Below are 27986 nucleotides of genomic sequence, written 5' to 3'. Positions count from 1 at the left end.
GTTAAATATAAATGCAGACGGTCCCTTTATAGTTTTCGTGTCATAGTTTTATCAGTCCATAATATTCCGTTTTTAATAGATGAAACATTGTGTTTTCGCTACAGAAGAAGGTGACTGAGATTTTGTGAGTGATTACCTAGTAACTGCTGTTTTCTGTATCAATAATAAACTAACCAGAACTTTTGGTTAGATATTATTATAATCCTGAAAATTATGAACGAAATCTTATTTCATACAAGTTATAATGTTAGTTTTGTTTTAATAATATACCGAAATTTATAAAAAGCAAAATTAACTACATCGTGTGTGACCTAATAGAAATATTAATATCAGTACTGAATATAGTAGTAAGAGAATAATGTTCATACTACTGTTCCAGTAATAATAATATAATTAATATTAATAATCATTAATATATATAAATTTACTAAAGCTTATATTAGTAATATGAAAGTTAAAAATAATGCATAGTATGTTTGAATATTAGTTATAAGTAGTGTTCTCTCAATTATTGTTAGCTCATCTTCGACGGATGAGCCGTAAGCGCAGGCTTACGACACTAGAAATCGGGTTTCAATATCCATGGAAGCACATGTAGCTTATTGTCCAGTAATGTAGCTTTGCGTTTAACAACAACCAAAATAATCCTGAAATGTTATTGCCGTCATTGTTAAATAAGTATACGTTCAAGTAATGTAATGTTGAAAAAGATATTTAACAAATTTAAAAAAAAAGTATAACTTAAAATTATGCTCAGAATAGAATAATTGTATGATAACTTTTGATAATTGTCATGTACTTATGCTACATTGTTTAACATGTTTCAGTATGTATCCCCTCTTCCAAGTTCCATTACCCTTAATGTTGGAATAATATGCTAAGGCTGTCAGGACTGATGACAGTGCCAACGTTGTTAAATTTGAAAGTTTGAAATTTTATTCAGCTCTTGAATTTTTCAAGAAGTTGAATAATCATCTGGCAATTGTGTTTTATGCCACTGTATTTGTCTGTACAGGTAATCAGTTCTATTTCCAGTGAGATGCAGAGTTGAATGAAATTTCAAACTGACTATTAGGAAAGTTAGATTAGGCCAGACTGAAACTTTCTTTTTTTTTTTTACAATAAAGAATAATATATATATTTTTAAACAGGTGCAGCAGTGTTGAGAAGAATAACATATGATTGTAGTTTAATTTTTAAGAATAATTTCATACCTCCACCCCTCAGAATATAATATACTATACTATATTATACTATATATTATATAGTATAATATATTTTTTAAAAATCCAATTAAAATCTGTATCTTTCAATAATTATTTGTCTATTTAGATACCAAGGACTTTACAAAACAGCACTGCTAGCAGTACAGATAGTTTTTGAATCACACATTCCTCTCATATTGTACATTGGTTATTTGTACCACATTTCAAATAATTTCATTGATCTTATTATCTGAGAGTTTAACATCAAGCTTGTCATTCCTTTGCTGTATAATGAAAAGACTTGCCCATAAAGCTTGTCATTCCTTTGAAGTATAATGCAAAGACTTACCCATAAATATTTCATTTTATTTTTCATACAAGTTTTCTACTCACATTATAGAAATAGGCTTGGCATGGCCAGTTGGCTAAGGTGTTAACTCATAATCTGAGGGTCGTGGGTTCAAATCCCTGTCGTACCAAACTTCCTCACCCTTCAACTGTGGGGACATTATCATGTGATGATCAATCTAACTATTTGTTGATAATAGAGTAGTCCAAGTGGATGGTGATGACTAACTGCCTTCCCTTTAGTCTTACACTTAAAGTAGGGACTGTTAGTGCAGATAGCTCTCATGTAGCTTTGCAGGAAAATTCAAGACAAATAAACAGATACATTATAGAAATTCTAATAAACATGAAACTATTTGTAGTTTGATAATGTAATTGACATAGCATGTGAAATTGGATGTCATTCTCCCAGTAATGGACAGTAAAAGAGGAAAGTAAAGACATCAGATTCTGAGGCATGTGAATATCTCAATGATAAAAATTAAATTTCAGAGTCTTAATTGTTAAATTAAATCCAAAAAGAAATTATTTCAATTAGGCAGCTATACTGCAGGACCTTACTTTTGTAATATTTATACATATGCTTACACCTCATGATCTGAAAATTGTTCACTGAATTATGTGGACATTTGAGATATACTCTTGTGATATGAGAAACCAGTAGCTTTATAGTGTTTTAATTTAGGGTGAAATGTTGGCACTTCTAAGCAAAATACATAAATCTAACATTTTATGTTAGTAATTAGCTATTATTATATAGATCATGCTTTCTCAAATATATAGTTTTATTACATTTAAAATTACAGTTAATAAATACAGTAATTAACACATAAGTAATATTAAGCATTTAACATTTTTCATGTTGTTTAATATTTGTTGTCTGGTTGTGCATATGACAGGGAGGAATGTGTGCATGTTGACTTTGAATGACATTGTACTGTGATATGTTTATTACCTATGGATTTTTATGGCAGTATAAATGTTATATTTACATGTTCTTAAGTTTATAGACAAATATTTATTCACTAGCAAAAGTAGGCCTGGCATGGCCAAGTGCTAAGCCTCCCAGCTGTGGGGTGTTTAATGTGACGGTCAATCCCACTATTCGTTGGTAAAGAGTAGCCCAAGAGTTGGCGATCAAACACTAGCAAAAGTACTCAGGTAGGTTGATATGTTCTAGAGGACCATGTAATTGCAGGTACTCTAAGCATATTTTAGCATAGAAGAAGATCCATGTATATTTTAAATATTTTTATTTCCCCAAAACATAAGTTATAAAAAAAGTATAGTAAATTAAAAATTATTTATTATAAATAAATTTTATCATTACATTAAATATTTCAAATTTATATTTGATATCAAACATATCTATCATGTTGTATCAGATTCTTTTCATATTTTTTTACCATTTGATTAACGTCTGGCCATTATGATTTTAGTGACAGGAGTGCAAGGGGGCTGAGTAATGAAGGTTTGTATGAACTAAAGAAATTAGTAGATAAGCCTAAATTAAAGGCTGTGTGAGGTAACCTATCCTAGAGCCAAGGGTAATTATTAAAGTAAAAGTATTGATTCAATTTTAAACTTTTAAATAGTATCTGAACTAAGGTATTTTCTCTTATATCACCAAAGTTTTTAATAAAAAACAAATCTCTATTAAAAGAGACTCTGAATTAACATTTTCAGTTCTATGTATTATACATTTCATTTTATACTTTCAGTACTTGGACTAACAACAATATTAAGTTGTAACCCTTGAACAGCAAGAATGTTGTAGGTAGCAATTGCTGTTTAAGGGTTAAGCAACATGTAAAATGCATTGTTACCAAATTGCACTTCCTTTATATGTGGTTTTTTACTAGTTTGCTTCATCAAAAAGACGTATGTATGCACGTGGATAAAATAAGCAGTAATACCCAGGTGCACACCCTCAAGGTCTATTTAGTATAGATGCAAAATTTCAGGTTTCTGGATTTTTTTTACTTTTGGAGCTTCTATTGGGTCACACACACACACAGATTAGCCCTTTTATTATTATTAGATAAGTATGCTGAAATATTAATGTCTATCATAACTACTGTTGAGACAAGTTAAGTTCAGTTTCTTTTTGTGCCTCTATGGAATTGAACCATATGATATAATCAGTTTTATCAGCTGTCATGTGAACCATGGTTCAAGAACAATTCATTAAAGTAAAACCCTCTTTTGTTACAAGCTTTTATTTGAATGTGTGTTGTTGTATGATTTAATGTGTGTATGTATATCATTCAGAGCATGTGCATGAATGGTATATGGTTAATTTTGTATTTTATATATTAGAAAATTAACTTTGTTCTTTTCCTGTAACAAAAGTACTTTTTCAAGGGGGTGGTTGTTTTTTATGTTCAATTTTTTTTTTAAATCACCTTGTATAAAAGAAATTTCAAGCAAGATGTAATTCTGTTGTTTTATCATGAGATAAAATTGTATGAATGTGTGTAAACACCAAAAAAAATTCTGAGTTGTTTTAGTACCTTCCATTACCAGCAGTATCCACATATTGCACCATGCTAAGTAACTAAATTTTGTTTTTAATTTTAAAAATAGTGGCAAAATATTTTGTGGATGGACTTACCTATTTTCATGTAAAATGTAATGGAGAATTTCAGCAGCAATGTTATTGTTACTTAAGGTGTTTTCCGTGACTCATTTATTATTCGTCACCCTGTAGTAAACTAAGTAATGGACCCAAAAGTAATTAAAAAAAAAAGTCCAATGGGAACAGGAACCAATTGGTAACTTTAGGATTAAAGGGTTAAAATTTGTATAATTATATCTGAATGCAGTTTGCAATAATTTTATACACATTCTGTGTGCCATTTTGGGAGATAGAAATATATTGTTAATTAAAGGGTTCATTGACTGTGATGTTTGAATATGTATTGTACTTAAAACATACTCCGATTTACTTTTTTTTTTATCATAAAACAATTTTAACAATGAATTCTTGCCATTTAGTTTTTTAAAATGTATAAATGTGTATGTATGAATGGAAGAGAAAGTCAAGGGTTTGCAACTATATGATTTTTGCATTTCCAGAGTAAGAGAAATATATTTACAAGATACATTATAATGGGCAGAAGTCATTCACGATCACCTTCAAGAAGAGGTAAGTGTGCTTTAAAGATTTATTTACTAGCAGTATTTACATGAAAAACAAAACTAACAATGAATACATTGCTACTTTTTGACAGTTTAAAGTTACATTGTGGAAAAATTCCTTTCAAATGCCTTAATGATCATGCAAACTCTAACATGGTGTTTTTGGTATCTAGCTTGATATATTTGATAATATCAGGCCAGATATCAAATATTGTCTTATATTTAGGTAAGAATTTTTCTCATTTAAAATTGTTTACCTTGTGGTATGTACTGCTGGCGTGGATTTTTTTTAGTTTATCTTCTATTTTAAAATAACATTTAAATGTGAGAGGTTCTATATTTTAAATGGTTTGTTTCTTCACCTTTTAAATTACTTTTTTTAAATATACCATTAACTACTGGTGGAGTCTACACATTACATCAAATTAATTAATGTACTTTTTTGCATGTTGCAACTCTCTCTATAAATAATTAATCAAAAAAGAATTTGGAGAAATCTAACATTTTATTTGTAAAATCCATTAAGGTGCTCAAGCAGGAATTGGTAGGAATAATTATAGTATTATAACATGATAGTTACAGACAATAAGGGATATATTAGTTCATCTGTGCTCTCATCCTCTAAACCCACTGAATAAAAAAAACTAATAAACCTCAAAGCCAGCCCTTATTATTCATATAATTATCAAGTTTTTTCTTAAATTTACTACTTCACAACATCTGAAGGCAATCTGTTCCAAAGGCCAGAAACCCTGTTGCCAAGCTTTATATTTCTATTTCTTAGTCTTACATTCTCACCAAAAAATAACCTTACTAAATCCTGATCTTCAAAACCTTAATCAAATCCTCTATAACTCTACTTTTTTCAGGATAAAATAACTTTAAAGATGGTTCTCAGGAAACTGGTCAACCATTACATTGTACTTCCACTGGTCAACCATTACACCGAGATCCCTCTCTTTTGAGAGTATTAGTGTCATTCGCATCCATGTTGTTATAACCTACATGTATTATCTTGCATTTATTATTATTAAAACCTATTTGCCATATATTTGTCCAACTCACTGAATGATCTAAATCATTTTGTAAAGTTGCAGCAACATTCAAGACCTTAATATCATCAGTAAATTTGAGTACTTTAATGACCATCCCTTCATTTGTGTAATTGATGGAAACAAAAACAAGCAAAGGTCCTAAGACTGAGCCCTGAGGTACCACAACTGTGACATTAATCCTGTTTGACTGAACCCCATTAAAAACAACCCTCTGCTTTCTTTGATCCAGCCACCCTTCTTTCCAACTAGCTAAATTATACTTTGTTTAAATTTTTTGTGGATGTTTTACTAATTTTATTGTGGATCCTGTAAAGAACAAACACATGAATACAAAAGAAATTTGATTTATAAATAGTTTAGAAATATTTGATGTGGACCATTTAGTAAAGCTAGAATTTAATATCTTTGTTTATGACAAATATAGACCAAATGTTTATTCATCATGTTTATCCATTTTAATAATTATGTACCTTAATTTTAATTTCATTCCTAGTTTTAAGCATGCTTCTATATCTGTAAATACCCCCACCACACACACACACACACACACACACATTTTTATGTTTATTATATTTTATGTATGGTGTGAAATTTTAGATGTGTTACTCTGATCCTCCATATGTTTTCCTTCGGTCAGACCAATAAATTAGGCTTTTTCATTTGTTATTTACATATATATTGACATTTTTCATTTTTTAAAATTATTTAATGTATTTTAATTTGTTTTATATTTTCCATGATTTTTTTAGAACATTGTCTAAATACAGTTTAATTGTGGGAAAGTTCAGCTAAAATTATCACAGACTAATATGTTTAATTGGTTTACTAATATATATTATAGCATTTAATTTATTGCTTTTTTTACAAAATTAGTAAAATTGTAAATTTGTTAACACTCTTTTGATGACCAATAAAAATTTTTTTAAATATCCAAATCAGTATGTTACTTCCCCAAAAATGCAGAAAGCATTGTCAGTTTGCAGTAGGATTATGTAAGTTTGTGCACAGAACTTTTAATGTATGTACTTTTTCTTTCAAACGCTACAGAGCGTCGTCGAAGTAGGTCTAGATCCTGGGACAGAGAAGCAGATAGAGAACGTGATAGGGAAAGAGGCAGGGATCGGGATAGAACAAGAGATAGAAGACCTAAAGGTTTTTTTCAATAAATATATATTACCATTCTTTGCTTTTGTGTATTTGTTCGTTTGTAACTAAATATCTGCTGAGAGATAAATGTGATTAACAAAGCAGGTAGTGGATAGAACGAGAGGCAGAAGACAGTTTTTTTTAAAAAATAAATACTTATTACATTCTGTGTATTCGTTTATTTGTAACTAAATATTTGCCGTGAGATAATGTGATTAAAGTATCTGTTTTTATTCTTTTGTAGATTTTTAAGAAATTGTAAATCTTGCAATAATCTTATGAACTTGGAATTTATTTTTTTATTTCAGAGAGGGAGAGATATCGTAGTAGGTCACCATACAGACGACACAGTAGGTGAGTTGATAGAAAGTGGATTGCTAATTTCTGTATTGGTTCATACACTGTGATAATTAATGCTATCTTTGAGATAGAGCCTTGTAAGAGTATAAGCTGTTCAAGATAGATCACTTTATCATTTATTTGCAATAAAACACCATTTGCTTTTGAAGTCTTACCATAGGACGAACCTAGAGCAGTTTCCTTTCAAACACACTCAGTCATACAACCTATACCTGAAACTCTCCTAGGCAAGGGGATCAAGTGCCTTTTAATGCATAATTTTAGTGGTTTCTTTTACAATTACTCTAACATGTCATGACCAATTTATATGGGATTTACTTTTTTACAGGTCCTAAGAAGAGATACAGACAATTTAGACTTATCATTTGCTTTATTTTTCTTCTGTAACTCTTTTTAGGGCCTGTAAAAAAAGTAACTCTCATATAAATTGGTCATGATATGTTAGAGTAATTGTAAAAGAAACCACTAAAATTATGCATTTAGAGGCATCTTGATCCCCTTGCATTTTATAAAAATTGGTAAGACCATCATCTTCGTCTGTATGTGGGACCTGTAATAAAATAAATTGGTGAAAATAATAGCTGAGTAACATTTTTTTTGTGAACTCTGACCCCTGTAAGAAAAAACCCTCGGTGTGGACTCCTGTACGTAGTGAGGGGACCTCCTAGGGAAGGTTCTGTTCTTTCAGTTTATCTCCTCTAGGATCTAAACACCCACCCACGTATTTGCTGTGCATGGCGACCCATGAAGGGGAGGAGAGGATCCTGGTGGTTGAGGGGTCCAACCGTAACACGCTACTTTGGTCTTGAATTCCTCTAGACAAGTAGCCTTGGGGTGGCCCCACATCAATCAGCTTGTCCACTTGGGCTAGGGCCAACCCAAGTACCAGTGTTGGATGTTCTCAACAGGTGTTGTGGACATTGTATCTGATGCTGGTGTTTGAGTATAGTGCTCATGAAACCCTGGCATTGCTGCAGTGTCTTTGTAGTGCATCCCCTCGTAGGGCTCCATGGTGAGTGGGGTCAGTGGGCACCAAAATATTCCTTTTTTGTTATGGATCCTCCAAACAAAAACTTAAATAAAATAGGGAAAAACAGTCCATAGGTAAACGACCATGTCTTGAAGGTCCTGAGCAGCAACCTTCAACATCTGTAATACCTGTTGTACCTCATTTTTTTTATACTACATGCTCTTTCAGACAATAGGTAAACAACCACGTCTTGAAGGTTCTGAGTAGCAACATTCAACATCTGTAATACCTGTTGTACCTTATTTTTTTACACTACATTCTCTTTCAGACAAACCTTTAGGGCAAATATCTCCCTTTTTCATTCAGAAGGGACTAGAGGGACTTGCTGGCTCTTCAAAGTCAGTAAAGAAGCTTCAATCTGGTGACATATTAGTGGAAACATCCACATCTCAACTCATTGAACTCCTCTTGCATTCAAAGGTGTTTGGGGATATACCTATTGAGGTTACACCTCATGTTACTTTGAATTCATCATGAAGAGTTATTGTTGAGAGGAATTTGAAGATCATCCCTGATTCAGAGACTCTTGCTGGTTTCTTCACCCAAGGAGTTTCTGCAGTGAGGCATATCTCCACTTGCAAAGATGGAATTATGATGCCAACCAATGTCCTCATTCTGACATTTACACCACCATGTTCACCTGCCACTATTAAGGCAGGTTATCTTAATTGTAGGGTACGGCCATACATTCCAAACCCTCTCAGATGTTTCCAGTGTCAGTGGTTTGGTCACTCAAAAACGTCATGTCATGGTTCCTTGACGTGTGCTCATTGCAGTGGCAAGGACCACAATGCCTATGAGTGAAACAGATCCTCATTGTGTCAATTGCAATGACTCTCACCCATCCTACTTTTGTTCTTGCCCTAAATGGTTGGAAAAAAGAGAGGTGCAGTGTTTGAAAACAATTCATAATTCGAAAGTTCCTGTCCACCACTTCATCTTGGACTATGCTGCTATACTTTCTTTTTACTACTACAGTGGAAGTGAAGATGGATCTCTCTGTGCCTTCAAAAGAATCATTCTCAAAACAAATGAAATGTCTATTGACCTCCATGGTTAAAGAAGTTGATGAATCAACTTTAGCACCCATATCTGTCCCTTACATACATTCCAACAAATTCCAAGATCCACTTCCTTTTAGTTCTGGGTACAGGCATTTCCTTGGATACATCTTATTCTCCCACCCCAAGATGTGAAACAATCATTCATTCACATCCTCAGTTGCTGGAATCCTCTTTCAACAACAAAGACCTGCCCAGTTGACCCAGGGCAGGATCCGTAAAGGTCAATAGACCTCCCTCAAATATAGACAGTAAAGGAAAAAGACATGGTTGTAAACAGAAGGATTCTTCACCCAATTCTCCTACATATAAATAAAAATGGTCACCTTGATACAATGGAACTGTTGAGGTTTACGTTTTAATCTGAATGACATTAAAATACTGATTGCTTCCGACCATCTTGTGTGTCTTTCCTTCCAGGAAACATTTCTGAAACCTGCTGATACAGTTACCATTTGGTGGTTTTCTTTGTACAGAAACGACAGGCTGTATGGTGGACGAGTGCATGGAGGGATGTTACTGTTGGTTAATCAGCATGTGCCCACCCTCTCTTTGCCACTCGTCACACCCTTGGAGGCCGAAGCCATCTGTGTTTCCTTGGGTCGTACCATTACTGTTTGGTCTCTCTACCCATTGCCTGGAGAGATGTATGATCAATCAGACCTTGATGCTCTCATTGAACAGTTGCCGTCTCCCTTTTCAATCCTGGGGGACTTTAATGGACATCATTCCCTCTGGGGAAGTGCTGATATTGATAGGAGGGATTGCTCTGTAGAGCATACGATCTCTGATCACAACATTTCTTTTTTTAATACTAGTTCTTCTACTTATTTTCATGCACCTAGTCAGTCCCTTACTGTTACTTATCTCTCAGTTTCCTTCCTTTTACTATTCTCCCATTTTTCGTAGAGGGTTGACAGTAATCCACAAGGCTGTTCATTTTCCTATAATTTTGAGAGGAACTGGCTGTGGTAGATGCGTCTTGACCCGCGTGCCACGGTGGAAGCTGGATCAAGCAAACTGATTTGCTTGACATTAGTTCTCGCTGATATTGAAAACCGACTGGTCCATTTCTCTTTAATATCTACTTCTATGCAGTTTTACTAGATACCAAGCTATGTTGGTATTTGTGGAAACAACTTGCTGACACTGCAGTTAAATCTGTCTGCTCTGGCACTATCACTGCTGTGCCTGTTCCATACATGTACTATGGTCCTATATTCAACTCTCAGCTCTGTGCCAGTTGGCAGTCAACTTGGGAGCGAGCAACATGAAAATAAGCTTTTCCAAATAAAACCCTATATTGAACTTTGACCATTGTGCTTCCATAAGGATCGGAAAGAGGAAGTTGCTCTAACTGTACTACGTATTGGTCACAGTTTTTTAACTCATTGTTTTCTTTTATCTAGGACTGATGCACCAATGTGTTGTCTATGTAACACTCAGGTCACAGTAAGCCACATTTTACTGTCTTACCGTCGTTATGACTCTCAACGACAGCACCATTTTAGACGTATTCTGTCCCAAGGTTTATCCATAACATTAGACAGTGTTATTGGCAATGGTGACACTGTCCACCTCGGAAATGTTTTTGGTTTTTGACAGGCCATTAATCTTTTTAATGCTATTTAGGTTTTTTAAATTTATACATTAGACCTTTTTTAATGTGACTCCCTTTTAAGAATCAAAGTCCATCTAGTTTGATTTGAAATTAGAAAATGGCTGTAACATCAAATAACTTCAAGGCTAAGGCCAACTTCAAGTGACTAACACTGCTGTTTGAACTATCTGTTAGTCGTCCTTGTGAGTTATAATTACAATTTTGCTGCCATTCTTTTAAAACTTTTATTACTTTACTTTCTGAAAATGACCATAATGTCAAATAACTTGGAACCAGGACTGGAAAGGCAAACTTCAGGTAATTGACAGTGGTTTTTTGAACTTACCTGTTAGTCTTCCTGTGAGTTATGATAATTACAATTATGCTACAGAAAGTCCTTTAGAACTTGTATTACTGCAGTTTTTTTCATACTGCTGTAGACTAGATGTAAACATTGATTTTAATGGTTTTATGTTTTTTTTTTAAACTTTATTTTGTTTTACCTTAATTTTCTTTTATGAATTTTACAATATTTACTTTAATTTTGTATCGGATGTTTGGCGCAGATAGCCTAGCTGCTTTGTGCCATAAAATACCAACCAACCCCTGTAATTAAAAAAAAAAAAAAAAAGGACTCAAAATGAGTGAATTTGACTTTTTATGTTGGACATGTGAAATTTATGTGTACCACTTTTCATCTTGATGGATGTAAATATAATTGCAAAGGAACCAGTGTGTTATTTCACATAACAAAAATCTTTAAAGAGGCCTAAATAATAAAAAAAAAAGTTTCAAGTCAGTCTGCTCAGAAATGAAGGAATGATGGTTGAATAGCAAGTATTTGGGAGAAGAAAGAAAGAAAAGAAGAAATAATAGAAAAACAGTATGTCTTTTTTTGTAGAAACATAAATATGCAATAAAAGCTCTGGTTCATTAACATAGTCTGAATGTGTAAAAAAAATCTATGAAAAAAATAAAGTCAAATGTAGCTGTAGTTGGTGAGAAGGAATGAATACTTTCTGCACATAACATGTATGTGCCTGCTATTTTTGTTGTTGTGTAGATGTGCTAACAAAAACTAGAATAAAATTGAATGTGGTTGTGATGTAGGCAAATACATTTTGTTTTCTTCTGGAAATGGCATATATTATGAAATGTTCAGTTTGTTAAAGTTCAATTGTCACAAAAATATTCACAAGCAGTAATGAATCACACATGAACACACTACAGTTAAATCTTAAGTGAAATATTAATAGATGTGAGTATATATTATGGTAACAGGTATTAGAGAACTATTCAGTATTAAAGTAAATAAATAGGTTGTTCATAATGATATAGTGAAAAATACCTTGCACTTCATATTAAAAAATCCAACCAGTTGTTGGAAATGATTAATTTTAGAATTACCAATGGAATCCATTAAGACACTGTTGATCTTCTAAAAATTACCTATACACATATTACTGAGGGTTAATGATTTTGTTGGATACAGAGTCAAACATGATTAAAATGAAAAAAATACCATCAGTATTATAGTTAATCCTTGTGCTTGTTAGTGGTAGGAGGAGAAATGTATTTTATGAAATAAACGAGTTAGTTCATCCAATTATTTTGGTTTACTTTTTACAAAGAATGTTGAAAACAAGCAAAACAATAAATTACTCAATATGATACTGTCATATCCTCAGGTGCACTGATTAGAGGTAAGAGCTTGGTAAACATCAAAATATTTTGTGTTAAAACATGAAGCTCTCTAACTTGACTGAGTTTGAAGCAAGAAAAATCAAAACAGTGTAAACAAAGTAAAGTATATTTTGGATGATAGACAGTGCATGAACTTTATATTTCTAGATCTAGGTTCTCTTTTAGATTAATTCTGTGAAACCCCAGTACATTGATTTGAAGCACTTCTGCTTTGGTTTGAATTATTACATTGCAATAAAAAAATTATTTGATTAAACAGTTTGAAATTGTAAGTTGCTTTCTACAAGTTGTGTAGCTTCTATAAATAAATACCTTATTTTCAAATGTGATATTTGTATGATTTCACAGCTTTGAAATTTAGAAATGATTTCATTATGATTTTGGTTTAAGAAACAATTTAAATGCTTGTCTTTGTTGAGTACTTGATAGGTTTGAGTGTAAAATAACTAAGCCTACTTCACTTTATTCCACAAATCTCCTTTTCTATTTTGGCAACATAAATCATATCAAGTGTAAAATGATAAATCTAGCTTTAAAAAAATTGGGACTGTTTATGGCAGAAGCTATTCACAAACATCACAGTTTTTTTTTTTCGTCTTAAAGTTGAAAAGAATGGAAAGAAAAAAAGTTTATGCAGTGTTTATATTGGTAGTCTATAGTGTTTCAAAGCTGAAATAAAGTTGTATAGCACCAAGATAACCAGTGTTGGGAAACAGAAGTTAGCTAAAAATCAATTAAACTCCACTTGTATTCAAGCTATAAGGACAACTTAGCACTATTGTGGTTAAAACCATTTTGCCTTCCCTCCTTAAATGTATGAATGCCATTATGCTTAAAAAAAATTGTTGGGAGCATGCTGAAATCAGCTCAGAGTTTGAATTTTTCATTGTATGAAATTAAATAACTGTTTTATTGAATAAATGTCAACAGAATGTGTGGAAAAATTGCTATAAGTTTATTTTCTATGGAATAATTTATTGTACTTGGTCATCTTTTGTACTGCATTACAGTGAATTATATTTCATGTATATAAAAAGCTAGCATTTCTGTTGTGATATTCATTCCAGTTTCAGCCTCCTCTTGCAGCGAGTGACTGGACAAAAAAACAAAAAACATATGCTGCTGGAAACTCAAGTGATTTGATTGTGCTGATTTCAAAAATGTAGTTAGCACTTGTCAGTTGCTGCTAGATTTTGAATTATTCTTACATTTCAATATGATATCAGCATTGTGTGCAATCCCATGCAATCAACTCAGTACAATAGATTTATGTTGTGAAATTAAGTTTACTTGGATTGTTGAATTTGTAAAAAGTATATATTTTGGTAACTTCAAACAAAAATGATATTGTATTGGCATAAAGTTCCAAGTATGTTCTATTTGTTCTCTATGTGATTGTAGTGAATTGTACCATTTTTGGTTTATCCTTCACACTTACCTATTCCACACAGGTATTGTGAAACCCTTATGCTTAGTTTGTTAGAATATTTAAGAAGTTCCTTGGCTGAACAATGGAAGGTTGGAGTTGGATGCCTCTCCTTTGGTTGTCTCTTACTCACTCAATTGGTCATTTCATCTTACTCCTTGAATCATACCTGTGATATAATAAAATAATACAAAACGTTTTAAAAAAATATTTTGAACTTTAGTTCTCTGAATATATGTTATGTTTTTAGAAAATCGTTTGAAATCCTGGCTGCCTCCAAATTCAAGTAAAGTCCAAAAGTGTAAAACTCACCCAAACACTTTTTTCCACATTTGTGGAAAATATGTTAGTTTCATGAAGAATAAACATCACACACAAGGTAAAGGTAATTTACTACCAGTGTTTTGGGTGCAAAATTATTAAAAAAAGAAAAATTTGTCTCCACGTGTGTGTTGTACAGTTTGCACATCTGTCTTGAATAAGAAGAGAGCTAATAGGCCATTTGCAGTTTCCAGGATGTGACATAAGCTCAAAGATAATCTTCCTGACTCACTTTCTAAATATTAACTCAGTTTCTAAATATTAATGCAAACATGCCTCCTGAAATTTATCTCTGGCTTGGAGGTAATAAACAATACATTAAATATACAGATGTTGCATGTGCAATGAAATCAATATCTCATGGGATGATCTTCCAGAGCCACATTCACCAGTGAATTGGAAAACAGAATTGTCATTCTGTAAAGAAGACAATCATCTTTATCGACTAATTATACTCCTGTGGCACCTTAACATAAACTGCCTCATCTGATTACAGAAGAACTAAATGATCTGATTCATGACTTGTTTCTATCAAAGCAGCATGGGGAAGTTCTGTATAACTGGAATTTATTAGTTCTAGGTACAAGAGCTTTAATTTATAGAAGTTATCATTAAAGTCTTACTTCTCACTTTGCAGTATGCAAAGTACTTTGTCTCATTGCAAATGTTGATGTATTAATGGAAGAATTAGGTGCTTAAAATTATTCTCAAGAAAGGAGAACATTTTTTGTAGCTAGTCATCTGTTGTTGGTCTGAAGTCTGTGCTTGTGCATGGGAGGAAACATTAAGTTATCAATTTCTGTTGCTTGTGCTGTGAAAATGGAAAATGTATCAAAGAATTCTGGTTGTACATTCTTAAATGGAATTTTCAGTAAATGAATAAAGTTATTAAAGAAAGTTATTTTTACAATGTATAAGAATATTTTGAATAAATCTGTTGTAACTCAAACAAGAAACAATCAGTAGTTTTCAGCATAGTTTTTAGAATAAGAATTGTCAAATTACTATGAAACAGTTCAATTTTTTCTAGTAGCAGAGAAATTTTTTAGTCCAAAGTAATTAGAAAATTTATTTAAAAAATGGTTACACTTCAACATAATTCAAACAACTTGCTAATATATACAGTACCTCAATCACTACTATGTCTTGTATCACATCTGGTCTGAAGAACTGAGGTGTTGTACAAAAGGTATTGACTGTTCTGGTTATGGTCGATATAGTGTGGTTAAAATTTTTACTTTAATTTTTTTTTCATCATAAGTTCTTATTAATAACTGGTTGAAAGCAACATATTACCAGTAAACTAGTTTGACAGTATGAGGGCAAATTATGTATGATGTGTTATCTCTGATTTTATGAGATATAACAGATATAGTAGTTTAATGGATTTTTTTGGCAAACAATGGATTACCTTTTAAAGAACTGACTTGTAGGAAATAGTTACATAAATAAGGTAGAGAATGCAGTCTGTAATAGAAAGCTGGAGGCCAAAATATAAACAATTTACTAATGTTTAGTAGCTCTCTAATAAACTAAGATAAAAGTACAATATCAAATGAAATGTTTGTTTTTAATGAAAGTTTTAGCTGTTTAGAAACGTTATATGTATTTATAATGAAAAAATGATCTGCTAAGAAATATTGAAATATTTTTTATACAATGAAATTTAAATTTGATTTTAATGTGTTAAAAAATGGGATGAATATTTCTTAACCCTTAAATAGTGGCCGTCATCAATTGATGTTTTCTTAGAAAAAGGCAGCTATCATTAGTTGGTTATAGAGGCTAAAAACATTAGTTGGCAACTCCCTCAAACTGTAGTGACTAGACTCCCTCAGAGCATTACGTGCGAGTCATTTTCTCATCGTAAGTCATGGAGCAGAAGAGGAAGGGTGCATCAGCAGATGGAATGAAGTAAAAATTTTTTTTTTATCAAAAGAAGAAATTAAAATATTAGCACATGAAGAAAATGTTTCAGATTTTTCATCATCATCAAATTCATTTGTTTCAAGCTATGAATGTGATTTAGACAGTGAATTAGAATACATAAGTATATTGGAATCCACTGGTTCCCAATAGGTAAGATGTCACAATTTTGATACATTTATTCAGTTTTTTGTCAGCAGAAACACTAGACTCACAGATAAATTTAGGCTCACTGATGAATCTAAATAATATGAATTATTTACTGCTTTATTTGATCAAAGTGTAATGAGTCATATTGTGCAAGAAACAAACAAATATTAAGAGTTATGTAAATCCTTGAATTCCAAAGAAAGTGAAAGTAACCCTCCTTGTACTTCATGAAGTAATAATTTTTTTTTCCTCTGGTGATGCTTATGCCACGTGTTAGAAAGCACGTGTTGGATGATTATTGGAAGAATGATCCTCTTATAGGAACTCCAGTTTTTACAGAATACATTACTTGATATTGATTCAGGGAGATTATTAGATATTTATAATTTGCAAATAACTAAGAACCAAATGCAAACAATTGATATTGGAAAGTGTGAGAAGTGTTTACAATGGTGAAGAATAAAGCTAAGGAATCATTTTTTCCATTTCAAAATTATTGATGAATCTTTGATTCTTTTCAAGCAATGCATTCCAAACAAAGGCCATAGATTTGGAATAAATATCTTTGTATTATATGATTGTGAGAGAGGAATTGTAATAGATATGATTATCTGTTCTGCAAGTGGTGTAGATGTCTCCAATGGTCTGTGATTAGAATTTTCAGGATCAGTTGTCAAACAATTGATGAAAGACTACCTTGTAAAAAATGTTATATACTGATAATTATTATACAAGCCTGGAATTATGGAATTTTTTCTTTGAAAGTAAGACTGTTTTTCGTGGAAAAGTTAGAACTAATTGGAAGAACATGCCTAAATTTGCACCTCTGAAGAAGGGAAATGTTGTGAGACCAAGAAGCATGGGAATATTTTGCACTTCAATGGAAAGACAAACATCCTGTTACTTTGCTCAGTACAGTACCTAAAGGTGAAAAGAAATGCAGTTGAAAGGATGATTACAAACTAAATAACCAATAACCAAACCCAATATGGTTTTAGATTGTATTATCAACATGAGGCTACTTGACAAAAGTGACATCCAAGTTGGAGATATTGATTGCTTTCACGAATGAGTGAAATGGTACAAGAAGCTTTTTTTTTTCCACCCAACTAATATCTCAATTTTGAATTCTTATAACATGTATCTAGTAAAAGCTGGCAAGGAACCATCATGGAGGCAGTTTAGTTACAATGTAATTTACCAATTATTGGAAAGGTATGGAAGTGTGACAAGACCTTTCTCAGGAAGATATAGTCTTATTGTTCCTGATAGACTTGTTTGAAAATAAGCATTTTCTCAGCACTTTTTAGAAAGTATTCCATCCTCAGAAGCTAGAAAAAAGTGAACAAGGAAAATGTTACATATGTATACATACAGCAAGCAAAGAAAAGTGAAAGATGGTGACTGCCTGGTGTAAAGAATGTAGAGTAGTATTGTGCATTGGAGAATGTTTTTGCAATTTTTGTACCCTAAAAAGCATTTGAACTTGAAATAAATAAGTATTATGCTTTTCATTTTCTTTCATATTTTGTTCAAAATTCACAATAAAAATGCAAAAGATTATGTTTAAGAACTTTTTCCCCCAATTTTTTTAAGCCTGTTGTGAGCTGTTACCTACAACATTCCTGCTGTTTAAAGGTTAACAGTATTTAATTAAACAAATAGAATAGAATAACTACTGACATTACATATATTGATATTTGTTTTTCACTTGATAAATACCAGTTTCAGACATGTAGCTATAACTTGTGTTAACAGTATGTTATTACTTTAATACATTATTATTCTAAGTTTTCCTGGTACCTTAGGTTTTCTCCTATTATCACAACAATTGTTATGCTTGAACATTTGTGTAGTCTGTGCTGTCCTTTTCACCGACAATAAAAGTCTGAACATGTGCTTATGGGATATTTATTTCTTCTTGTATAATACTGTTTTTGCTAGATCTTTTGGATATATGCTTGTTTGTTGTCCTTTCCACAATTATTTATTTAAATGTATATAATATTGTTCTGCCATTTATTGCATTCCCTCTGTTATTATCTATATCTTGTTTTATTGCCAGTGTAGGGCTGTGCTTACATTTAGTATTGTTGTTTCAATCTTTATGGTTTAAAGGTTGTGCAAGGTGTTTTGGTGTTAGAAGTCTTGCTATTAGATCAACAAGGAGTTGATGTTTTCAGTTTTTCTATGTACATCTATTGATTTATGGGACTATTGCACACACAAACACACATACCATGATGAAGTTATTCTCTTTCCTGTAATTGAGATGTTAGCTCACTTCCAGGCTTTTTATTTTATAGGGTAAAATTTCTATTAATTGTTCATCTGGGATAATTATATATCTGAACTAAAATTTCCAAAATGCAAAAGAAGATCAATTAGTACATAATGCTGGAAGGACACACTCTGTCAATCTTTAAATGTGTGGTTAAAAGTATCACTCTGTGTTTTATATATGAATAGTTAAGTGGAAAAGATTTGTTACTGGTTAAAGAGAATTTGGAACTTCAGATGTATAGAGGTCTAAAAAACAAATTTTTATAGTATTTACTTTTGTGACATTAGGTAAGAAATTAGGTTTAGCTTAAATTTTTAAAAATTGAATATTTTCAAGTCTTCAATAAACTTGTTATAGGTCACCTAGACGAAGATCGAGGTCTTTATCAAGATCACCAAGGAGGAGATCTCCACAGTCCTCAGGGTGAATTTTGGGGTTTTATTTTTGTGATTTAGGTTGTTTTTGGTTATAGTATATATTTTTAAACATAATAAATATTAAAATTAAAATATCTGTTGGATAAAGTTTCTGTTTTCTTGCAGTTTAAATTATTGTGTTAAACTCATTGTAATGTTTTAAAAATTGACAACTAAGAAGGTAAATTTCGTTGTACATTTTCTATATATTTTAAAATATTTAGAACTATAAGTGCACAAGTAAGTACAAGTTATGTTAACATTTTATACAGCTAATTGCAACTTCTTAAAATAAAACATTTAAGCTGTTTATAGTATTTGTTAACTTTATTTGAATGATAGTGGTTGATATAAGCACATCACAAAAAAGAAAGGCTTTGGAGCATCATTAAATTGTCATTATAATAGACCCGTAAGCAGAAATATCAATGTATATATGTATTTGTAGAACAAAGGCACAGGAACAAGGAGCTGTTCCAAACTTTCTTCTAGAACGACCTGCTGTTACAGGTAAAATGTCTTTAATAAAGTAATTATGAAATGTAAAGTTATGAAATAAATGGTTAAATGTTGTTGAAACTGCATAAAGATGAAATTAGATAATTTTCATGAACTTGTAAATTTATTTTTAAACATTTTAACCCTTTACCACCTTTTTATAAGATGCAAATTTTGACAAGTTCTGGCTAAACAAAGATATTTTCTGTAGTCAAAATAGGACATATTTGCAGCAGTGAACTTTTCTGTTGTCAAATCCATATCTTTTTCAATGTGTATCAAATTCATTTAAGTTAATTTGTCCAGTTTAGCTCAGTTTAACTTTATATATTTTTCACTTTCATCTTTGTTCCCTTATAGATTAATGGTAAGTCTTACGGCACAGATAACTCACTGTGCAGCTTTTTATTTAACAAAAAGTAAGAAAGCAACTATTTCTAATATGAAGTTATCTATACAAAATTTCAGTTTCAGTCATCAGTATGTTGTTTGTCGTTCAGGTGTAATAAAAGTTAAAGGATGTTGGTTTTAAAGATGGTACTTGTAATTTTGAGATGCAATTGTATGATGTTCATGTGTTAACTGATGAACTACATGCATCTAACGTGTAACAGCCAATGAAATCAGAACTTGCTTAGTAGAGCCAGTTGCATGTTTACTTGTTGGAAATTACTTATTTATTGAAATGTGGAAATTGTATACATATGGAACCAATAATGTGTAACCTTGCTGCCCATCAAGTTCTTTATAAAACAATTAAGTAGTATTAGTGAGTTATCACTCAGTGTTTCTGGAATGTATACTGTTGTGTTGCATGCTATGTGAAGTGTAGCCTTATAGGGAGAAGGCATATGATATGACCATGTAATAGTGAACTAAGAAGCTACCCTCAGAAAGAAGAAAAGTTTTGCCAAAGCTAAGATTTTTATCAAATAGTATAAATATTACTGTTATTTCAAATGTTCAAGCGATGATGTCTTCCGATTGAAAGTGAAACTGATAAAAGTGATTGAAGCTGCACACTTCTTTTCCATACTACACTACTGGTGTATTTTTGAAGACACCTCATTGTACAAGCCTTAAGTATTTGAGACTGGTCAGTTGGAAACTGTCATGAAAAATGCTTTATTTGCCCAGAACTTACACAGCCAACTCAACTTATTTGAAGTCTAAATCCAAGTAATTTTTATACATGGCATTGTTATCATTCTGGATCCCAGTGTTGTAATGGCCACTAGGTTAGAAATTGGTTTTAATCCAGCTTTTGTTGTAAAAGATCCACACCAGTTGTAAAAGAACAGATGTGATATATCTTTTGGAGAACACACATGGAGCAGTTTAAAGATCATGATGGGAACAGACCTTGGTAATTTGTATAGGCTTAACTGATGGTGACCTAATTAGACTGACCAAATGTAGGTTTGATGACCATCTCCCAGGACTTAATCTTTGGGGAATCCATGTAAGATCTACATGAACCTCTTTCTTGGTTCTCTTTACTAATTTTTGTACTGGATTAACCTGCAGAATTCTCTATATAACTTTGAGCTTGGAAAATACTTTTAATATAAAGACAGCAGTACGCTTTCTGATTTGGTGAGAAATCTCGTGTCGTCATTTTAGATTTGAACATGCCAGCCATCAAGAATTGATATTAAACCATACTTATCATTTTACAGATGTTCTGAAAAGAGAGAACAATAATGCAATTCTAGTTTTAAATGGCACACTTGTACAGAAAAGTTTAAATTATGCAATCCACGGGTGTAGTTAGAGTATACACATACCATGGCCATTTGTCAAACCTGTGAATAGTAGGTTCTATTCACTGATGAATACAATGTCATTCTTTGTCCATATCTTGCTGAAGGGCAAAATATTCATACAGAATATAGTTATCAAGTGTTCTCAAATGAGGTTGAAAACATTTGCATTCGGCTATAACAGCATAATGTGCTATTGTGGTAGACAGTTTGGGGATTACTAATTACAAAGTTAACAAGAACTATCAAACATGTATATAGAGATCTTAAGTGCAAATTTCTTTAAAATGGAATCCAGGAAGACAGGTCATCAAACCCAGGACTCATCAATGCAATCAAGTGAAAGTGTTCATCACTGTTAGTTTGTTAGACCAATCAAAGTATATTCCACCTGATCTCAAAATTGGTCTGAAAACAGAGATATCATTTTTTTCTATAGAAGTGATGTAATAAGTATCCTACAGAGATGTTCTTTATTTTGAGACTTGTCATAAAAACTTTGTAGGAAGTTAGAACTAATAAATAGTTGAAAAATTATTGGACATACCTACTTGCAAATTCTTTTTATAGGCAATTATCTGAGAATTATCAGTACTCTTTCAACTGCTGTAGGGCTATTTTTGTACAAAACACAAGTTGATTTTTTTTTTGCATAGTGATTCTCAGACGAATGAAACAATCCAATCACTTCAACAGAGTGTAGAGTCTGAAGCTTTAGCTCAAAAGATATTTGTGTACAAAAAATTAAGCAGGTGATGCAGGTTTTGAGGATTTTTTAGTCATTCAAAGAATAGTTCAGGTAAAGTGTATACTATCTGTAAATTTAACATGACAGTCAAAAAGACTCCTCTGTACTAGCATTGTATTGCCTTTCCTGTGCATGTGCAAGAAGGCTGGGCACCTGTAGAATCAATGATAAATTTTTTGGGACTCAAAACTGCACAACAAACATGGATTTACAATGACTGAAGGTGAAGCATGAACACTTAATGTAAGGTTTGACATTGTTGTGAGTGAGGTATGGTCAAAATTATCTTGCTGATTTTTTTTTTTTCAATATTTGTAGGTTAAGTTGAATACTACATGTGAATAGAAAAAATTTCAAGAATTGAAAAAAATACCATCTGTATACCCTTGTCCTTTTAATCAGTATTTAGTATTGATTTATCTTTTAAAATATTTTTTTAATATTCTTTACATTATCAAAGAACAGTTCTTTTAAAGATGACCAGTAAACTTGTTTTCAATTTTCTCAGCATACTATTTAAAAAAAATAAGCTAAACATCATGCAACATTCATTTTTTGTAGTTATTTTGCTACTTAAAAAATCTACACTTTATACATTTATACCATGCTGAGAGTTTAATTTGGTCATTCTGCATTTTCTAATGTAGTATTAGATACAAAATGAGTTTGAATGTGAAGCAAAATGAGCTGTTTTTCAATTATAATTGTATGCATAAATGATGTAATAGCTGCATTAGATCTCCTGGTATGGAAAATTATTTAACACTAAACAAAAATGAAATAAAGCATCTTTAGAGATAATATGAAAGTAACACCATTTCAATTATTTTATCATTTTAGCATTGCTTTATTTTTAAGTTTCGTTACGTATTTTACTCAGCTTCTTAAAAAACAACAATATAGCAGACACAAGTAGATATTACATCATTTATACAGTTATAATTATATGCATAAATGATGTAGTATCTGCAAGGCTTACTTCAAAACCACTGTGCTTGTTAGTCTATTAACTTGTGTCTACTTTATTGTTGCTTTTAGGAAGAAGCTAAGTAAAATATGTAATAAAACTCGTAAGTAAAGCACTGATAAAATTAATGGAAATGATGTTACTTTCATATTATCTCTAAAGGTGCTTAATTTCATTTTTGTTTGGTGTTATAAAATTTTCCATACCAGATCTAATGCCAAAAATTAGTACTTTCAAAGCACTTAATTTACCTTTCACAGTGATTCTAAAAATTTTATTCACATAGAACATCAGTAGCACAGTACAACAGCTTGTTTAGAGGTTGAAATTTCACACAATATATCTTATCTTATTGCATGGAAAATCTCTTAAGAGATTGCAAAGATATTTTTGGCTTTTAAGTTATTTACAAATGGTAAAAGGATAATGAAATGAGCAAAATTGTATTGTTTTTAATATTACAAAATATAAAGATATTCAGTTTGAATTGTTTGAGAAAGAAGTAAAGAAATGTTTTCCAGTCAAGTTCATTTCATAAACAGGAAAGATTTATTTGTATGCATGCAAAGTAAAAATAATTCTGCACTATATGTTTTTTTTTACCAGGAAACAAATTATTTTCATAATAAGGAGCTGGGAAGTTATTTAAATGAACTATTAATTGCAATTTTTGGTGATTGAATGAGGGTTGAGTTAATAAATGAGACAAGAAAATTGTTGTTTAACACATATGTGCACTAAAAGTATTGTGCAAGGAAAAAATAGTTTTTATGTGTATAGAGAGAGTTTGCTCCACAGGAATATTTTTCCATGCATAGTATAAACATTTGCCATTATTAAAAGCTTGCAATAAAATTTATATTTCTTGCTAGGTTAGTGGATTAATTTTGTATAACTTACAAGTTCACATAAGGAAAACTGATAAGTAGCAATAGATAAAAACAATATTTATTGGAACTGATAATATATAAGGAGAAAGAAACCTCTGGGAAGGCTTCAAGAGAGATAATTAATTCTGAGATATTTCTAGTCACTTAATTTTTTTCTGCTAATGTAATAATAATAGTAACTGAAAGGAAATGTTACATGTTCCTTGTGTGAAACTCTCTTATTTTGTAATTTCAAAGGAGTAGCTTTTAAATCTCCAAATGACTAATTCATATTCTTTACATTATTACTATTTCTTATTTGATCTTAAATTAGAAAAGGATCTTGAAGGAAAAACTGAAGAAGAAAAAGAAATGATGAAAATGATGGGATTTGCAAATTTTGATAGCACAAAGGTAAGTGAAAATACTTTTTTGTGGCTTTTAGAAATTACATAATTTATGTGAGTCTATGTATTTTATATTTCAGGAATATAATTCAATGAAGGTAATACTCGTGTATTGTCTTTCAGAAAAATTTTAAGAATAAATGAGAAAGAAAAACAATATCAGCTTTATAAGGAATATATTAAGATTGACAGAACTGAAAGTGCCAAAACTTGTTATATGACTTTTCTGTTTGATGAAGCTTTGTAGAATGGATGGCAACTGCCTGTTGTGGAGACAAAAGTGTAGAGGACATTTCTAGTCTTCCACCTTTCTGTTTATTATGTAATAGAACTGATGAATTATTTTGAAATGAACTTTAAAATATAAAGCACAATTTCTTCTATTGTCTTGTTTGATAGTATCTCAACAGATGAAAGATTAAAGCAGTTTTAATTATTTTTTATTTTTTAAATTGCTAGAAATGGTATTAAAAATGTTCTAATAACATTTTATCTTCATTACAAATATAAATTTTAATCCATTTGCCAAGTACCACATATTTTGTGTACAACAAAAAAATTGAATTCCATCCCATCTATGCAATTGCCATAAAATTAGTTTTATTTTTGACTTGGTATCATGAAAGTATGTTTCAGAATAAATCATTTTGCAATACATTTATGTAATTACATTGCAATTGCAGCTTTAAAACTGGTAAATAACAGATAAAACCACTTCCCAGTATTTACTGTAATCATAATTGCAAACACTTTACATTTAATTTCAAATTAACATAAAAAGTCATTACTTTGATGATAACACCATAGCAATTAATTTTGTATAAATTTGAGGCTTAATAAAACTTCTGTGTGGTTGGTTTGAATTGTTTTGATAAACAATTGAATGAATCACTGTTTAAAGAAGTCTGTTTTTTTATAATTAGTCCTCACAACCTTGTTTGTCAATAACATCATGGTGCAAGCACAGATTTTGAACTTGGTAATCATGGAGCTGGTATATGGTTTTAAACATTTTTATTTTTCAGTAATATCAGTTTGTGTTAATTCAAAGACAGGGACATATCAGTAAATACAAAACATCAAACAGAATGAATATTTCAGTGTTATGCATGTGTTTAATATTCATATATATATTTTGCTTACAACTGGTGCTTTTGCATCATCCCATGCAAAAATATTTGATAAAAGTTTCAGAAAGTATGTTGAAGGAAAAAACATTAGACTGTGCTCTAGTTTAACTACCTATAAGCATGCTGAACACTAAAGGGGAATATAAACTGGATTTTTTAACATATATTTTGACATTTTATTTGAAATAAAAATATGTAAAAGGAATTGGAAATTTTTGAATTGCAACTTGTAATATGATGCATGTAAGAGCATGTCTGCAAGTTTAAGATGTCGAGTTTTGATATTAATATATATTTCATGGTATTTGTTGCCTTCTACACAGAGTGCAATTTTCTGTGGATGTTAATTTTTGTACTTTAGTGGGTATATAAATCATAATTTAGGAATTACCTGAGAATATTCTTTTTTGCAACAAATTTATTTATTAAATGTACTCGCCAACTGAGTTCTACACCTATTGTAAGTTCACTTGCTTGAGCAATAACTAGTTACAGATTTAAATCTTTGCAAAATTCTGTAAAGTTAATATATAATCTGGCATAACAACTATGAGATTCTTTTGAGTGATAATTTTAGAATTAGACATTTTATGAACAGAATTATTGTTGATAAGGTTTATTAGCTAGGGAATGGTTATAGATTTGGTTTTAAATATGCTATTGCAATGGTATGGAGATATTTTTTGTATGCATACAGTTTGTCTTGTATAATCAATTACTTGCTATTTTTAATGGTTAAAAATGGCTTTGAAAAATAACCCTTGACTTGATGTGTTTCAGGGTAAACATGTCCCAGGAAATAACCTCTACTTTGTCCATTTAATTCAGAAGAGGAAATACAGGTATTTGTGATAAATATTTTTGAAATATATTTGAACAGGTACTTTAAGAAGTTATGACAGGTAAAGGATAGTACAAAATATTAAGCTTTCTTTTATGAAAGATTTATTAAATATTTTATTATGTGCTCAACACAAATTTTTGGTAGTAATGTTATAATGGTTAGTTGAAATTCTATAATATTATTCTAGTTGGTAAGTGTTCTAATTGTAATGTTATTCTCTGAAACATTTAATGTTGAATTATGCAGAATAAATCAACACAAGCTATTGTAATATTTCAATGTTCTTAGCTTAAATATTTACAAAATGTTTTTACACAGACAGCTTTTAATATAGTACTTGTATGATTTTCAATGTTATGTAATCAGAACTTGTAACTAGTTTTAATCCACTAAGAGATTCAAGCAGCAGTATAATGCTGGTTTTTAGCTGCAGCTCATAGAAAGCTGTGAAATTTATTTTTTGAAGTACAAACTTTTAGTTTATAGCTCTATTATCTTTTGACATCTAATTACAGTTTTGAGTTCTGAATGTCAAACCTTTTTGATTAATGTATATGACCATGCCCAAAGTTTTGTAGATTAATGTTTCTAATTCTACCAGGTAGAGATCCTGAGGAGTGATAAAATCAAATCAGGTACTGGGGTGCCCCATGCTTGGTGTTGCTGGTGCACAAAAACATAGCTAATAAATAAAAAGGGAAACAAAAGGTTTTATAGCTTAATTTACTTTAATCCTGCCAAAAAGAATTGCAAGTGTTACAGCTATTGAGGATTCCTAATTGTTTTGTAATGCTTTCTTTAATGTTTAGCAGTTGCAGTCTTGTTCCCTGTGATTCTTAATATGGACAGAAATTATGGGATTTTATAAGAATACAAGTTTTCCAATTTTCTAACAACATAGCTTATGGTGATTGTTTGCTACTGATGTTTTTGTTTTTCTTAACAGGCAATACATGAACAGAAAAGGTGGTTTCAACAGACCCTTGGATTTTGTGGCATAGTGATTAATTAGATCATTACTATACCATCACCTGTACAGACTCTGAGGTTTTCTTCTTAAACTTTGTTAATTGGATTAAGTTTTCATACGAAAATGATCAGAAATTAAAGTGTGTGGATGTTTATATATAAGCAACCCATCAACAGGCTACAAATCTCAGTGTAGACTACTGACTCAGCTGTTCTAGACAAGTCCAAGTTAGACAAGTTATTTTTGTGAATATCTTTCTTTGATTATAAAATAAGGATATCCAGAAAATTTTAGAATTTAACATGTTTTTTTGTTGGTTAACATAAGTCTCTACCTACAAAAGTTGTAATGTTTTCAAATAAGACTCAAAACTTTAGCATTTTTGAAAAACTGTTCTTCAGGAGAACAAACAATTTGAAAGAGCTTAAGTTTTTGGTCTCATTTGAAAACTTTATAAACATTTATAGGCACCAGAATAAATGAAATGTGAAGTCAAACAATACGAAGATTTGGACACAATTTCATCTGGCTCCTTTATCTTGGAAATGTGACACAATACATATATGCAAGATTACTGTTCTATTTAAAATGATTAAGACTCTCCCCCATATTTCACT

At 31.1% G+C, this 27986-nt stretch overlaps 1 protein-coding gene across 3 annotated transcripts; it reads left to right on the top strand.

Annotated features, from left to right (window-relative positions):
- Nucleotides 1-34: 34 nt before the first annotated feature.
- Nucleotides 35-27657, top strand: ytr (U4/U6.U5 small nuclear ribonucleoprotein 27 kDa protein yantar). Of its 3 annotated transcripts, none has more exons than XM_076507258.1 (9): nt 35-124; nt 4632-4701; nt 6797-6901; nt 7204-7249; nt 19115-19180; nt 19622-19683; nt 24353-24432; nt 26336-26397; nt 27346-27657. In XM_076507258.1, exons 2-9 carry the CDS (start codon nt 4665-4667, stop codon nt 27398-27400), a joined length of 513 nt encoding a protein of 170 aa, XP_076363373.1. In that variant the 5' UTR covers nt 35-124; nt 4632-4664; the 3' UTR covers nt 27401-27657. The 3 variants fall into 3 exon arrangements, with proteins under 3 accessions (XP_076363373.1, XP_076363363.1, XP_076363383.1); XM_076507248.1 differs by lacking the exon at nt 35-124 and adding an exon at nt 199-246; XM_076507268.1 differs by lacking the exon at nt 35-124 and adding an exon at nt 584-690.
- The last annotated feature ends 329 nt before the right edge of the window (nt 27658-27986 follow it).

Source organism: Tachypleus tridentatus, chromosome 1, assembly GCF_004210375.1.
Source record: "Tachypleus tridentatus isolate NWPU-2018 chromosome 1, ASM421037v1, whole genome shotgun sequence".
Lineage (NCBI taxonomy): Eukaryota > Metazoa > Arthropoda > Merostomata > Xiphosura > Limulidae > Tachypleus > Tachypleus tridentatus.
Note: the sequence above shows the minus strand (reverse complement) of the source record. Positions and strands in the feature narration are given on the sequence as shown.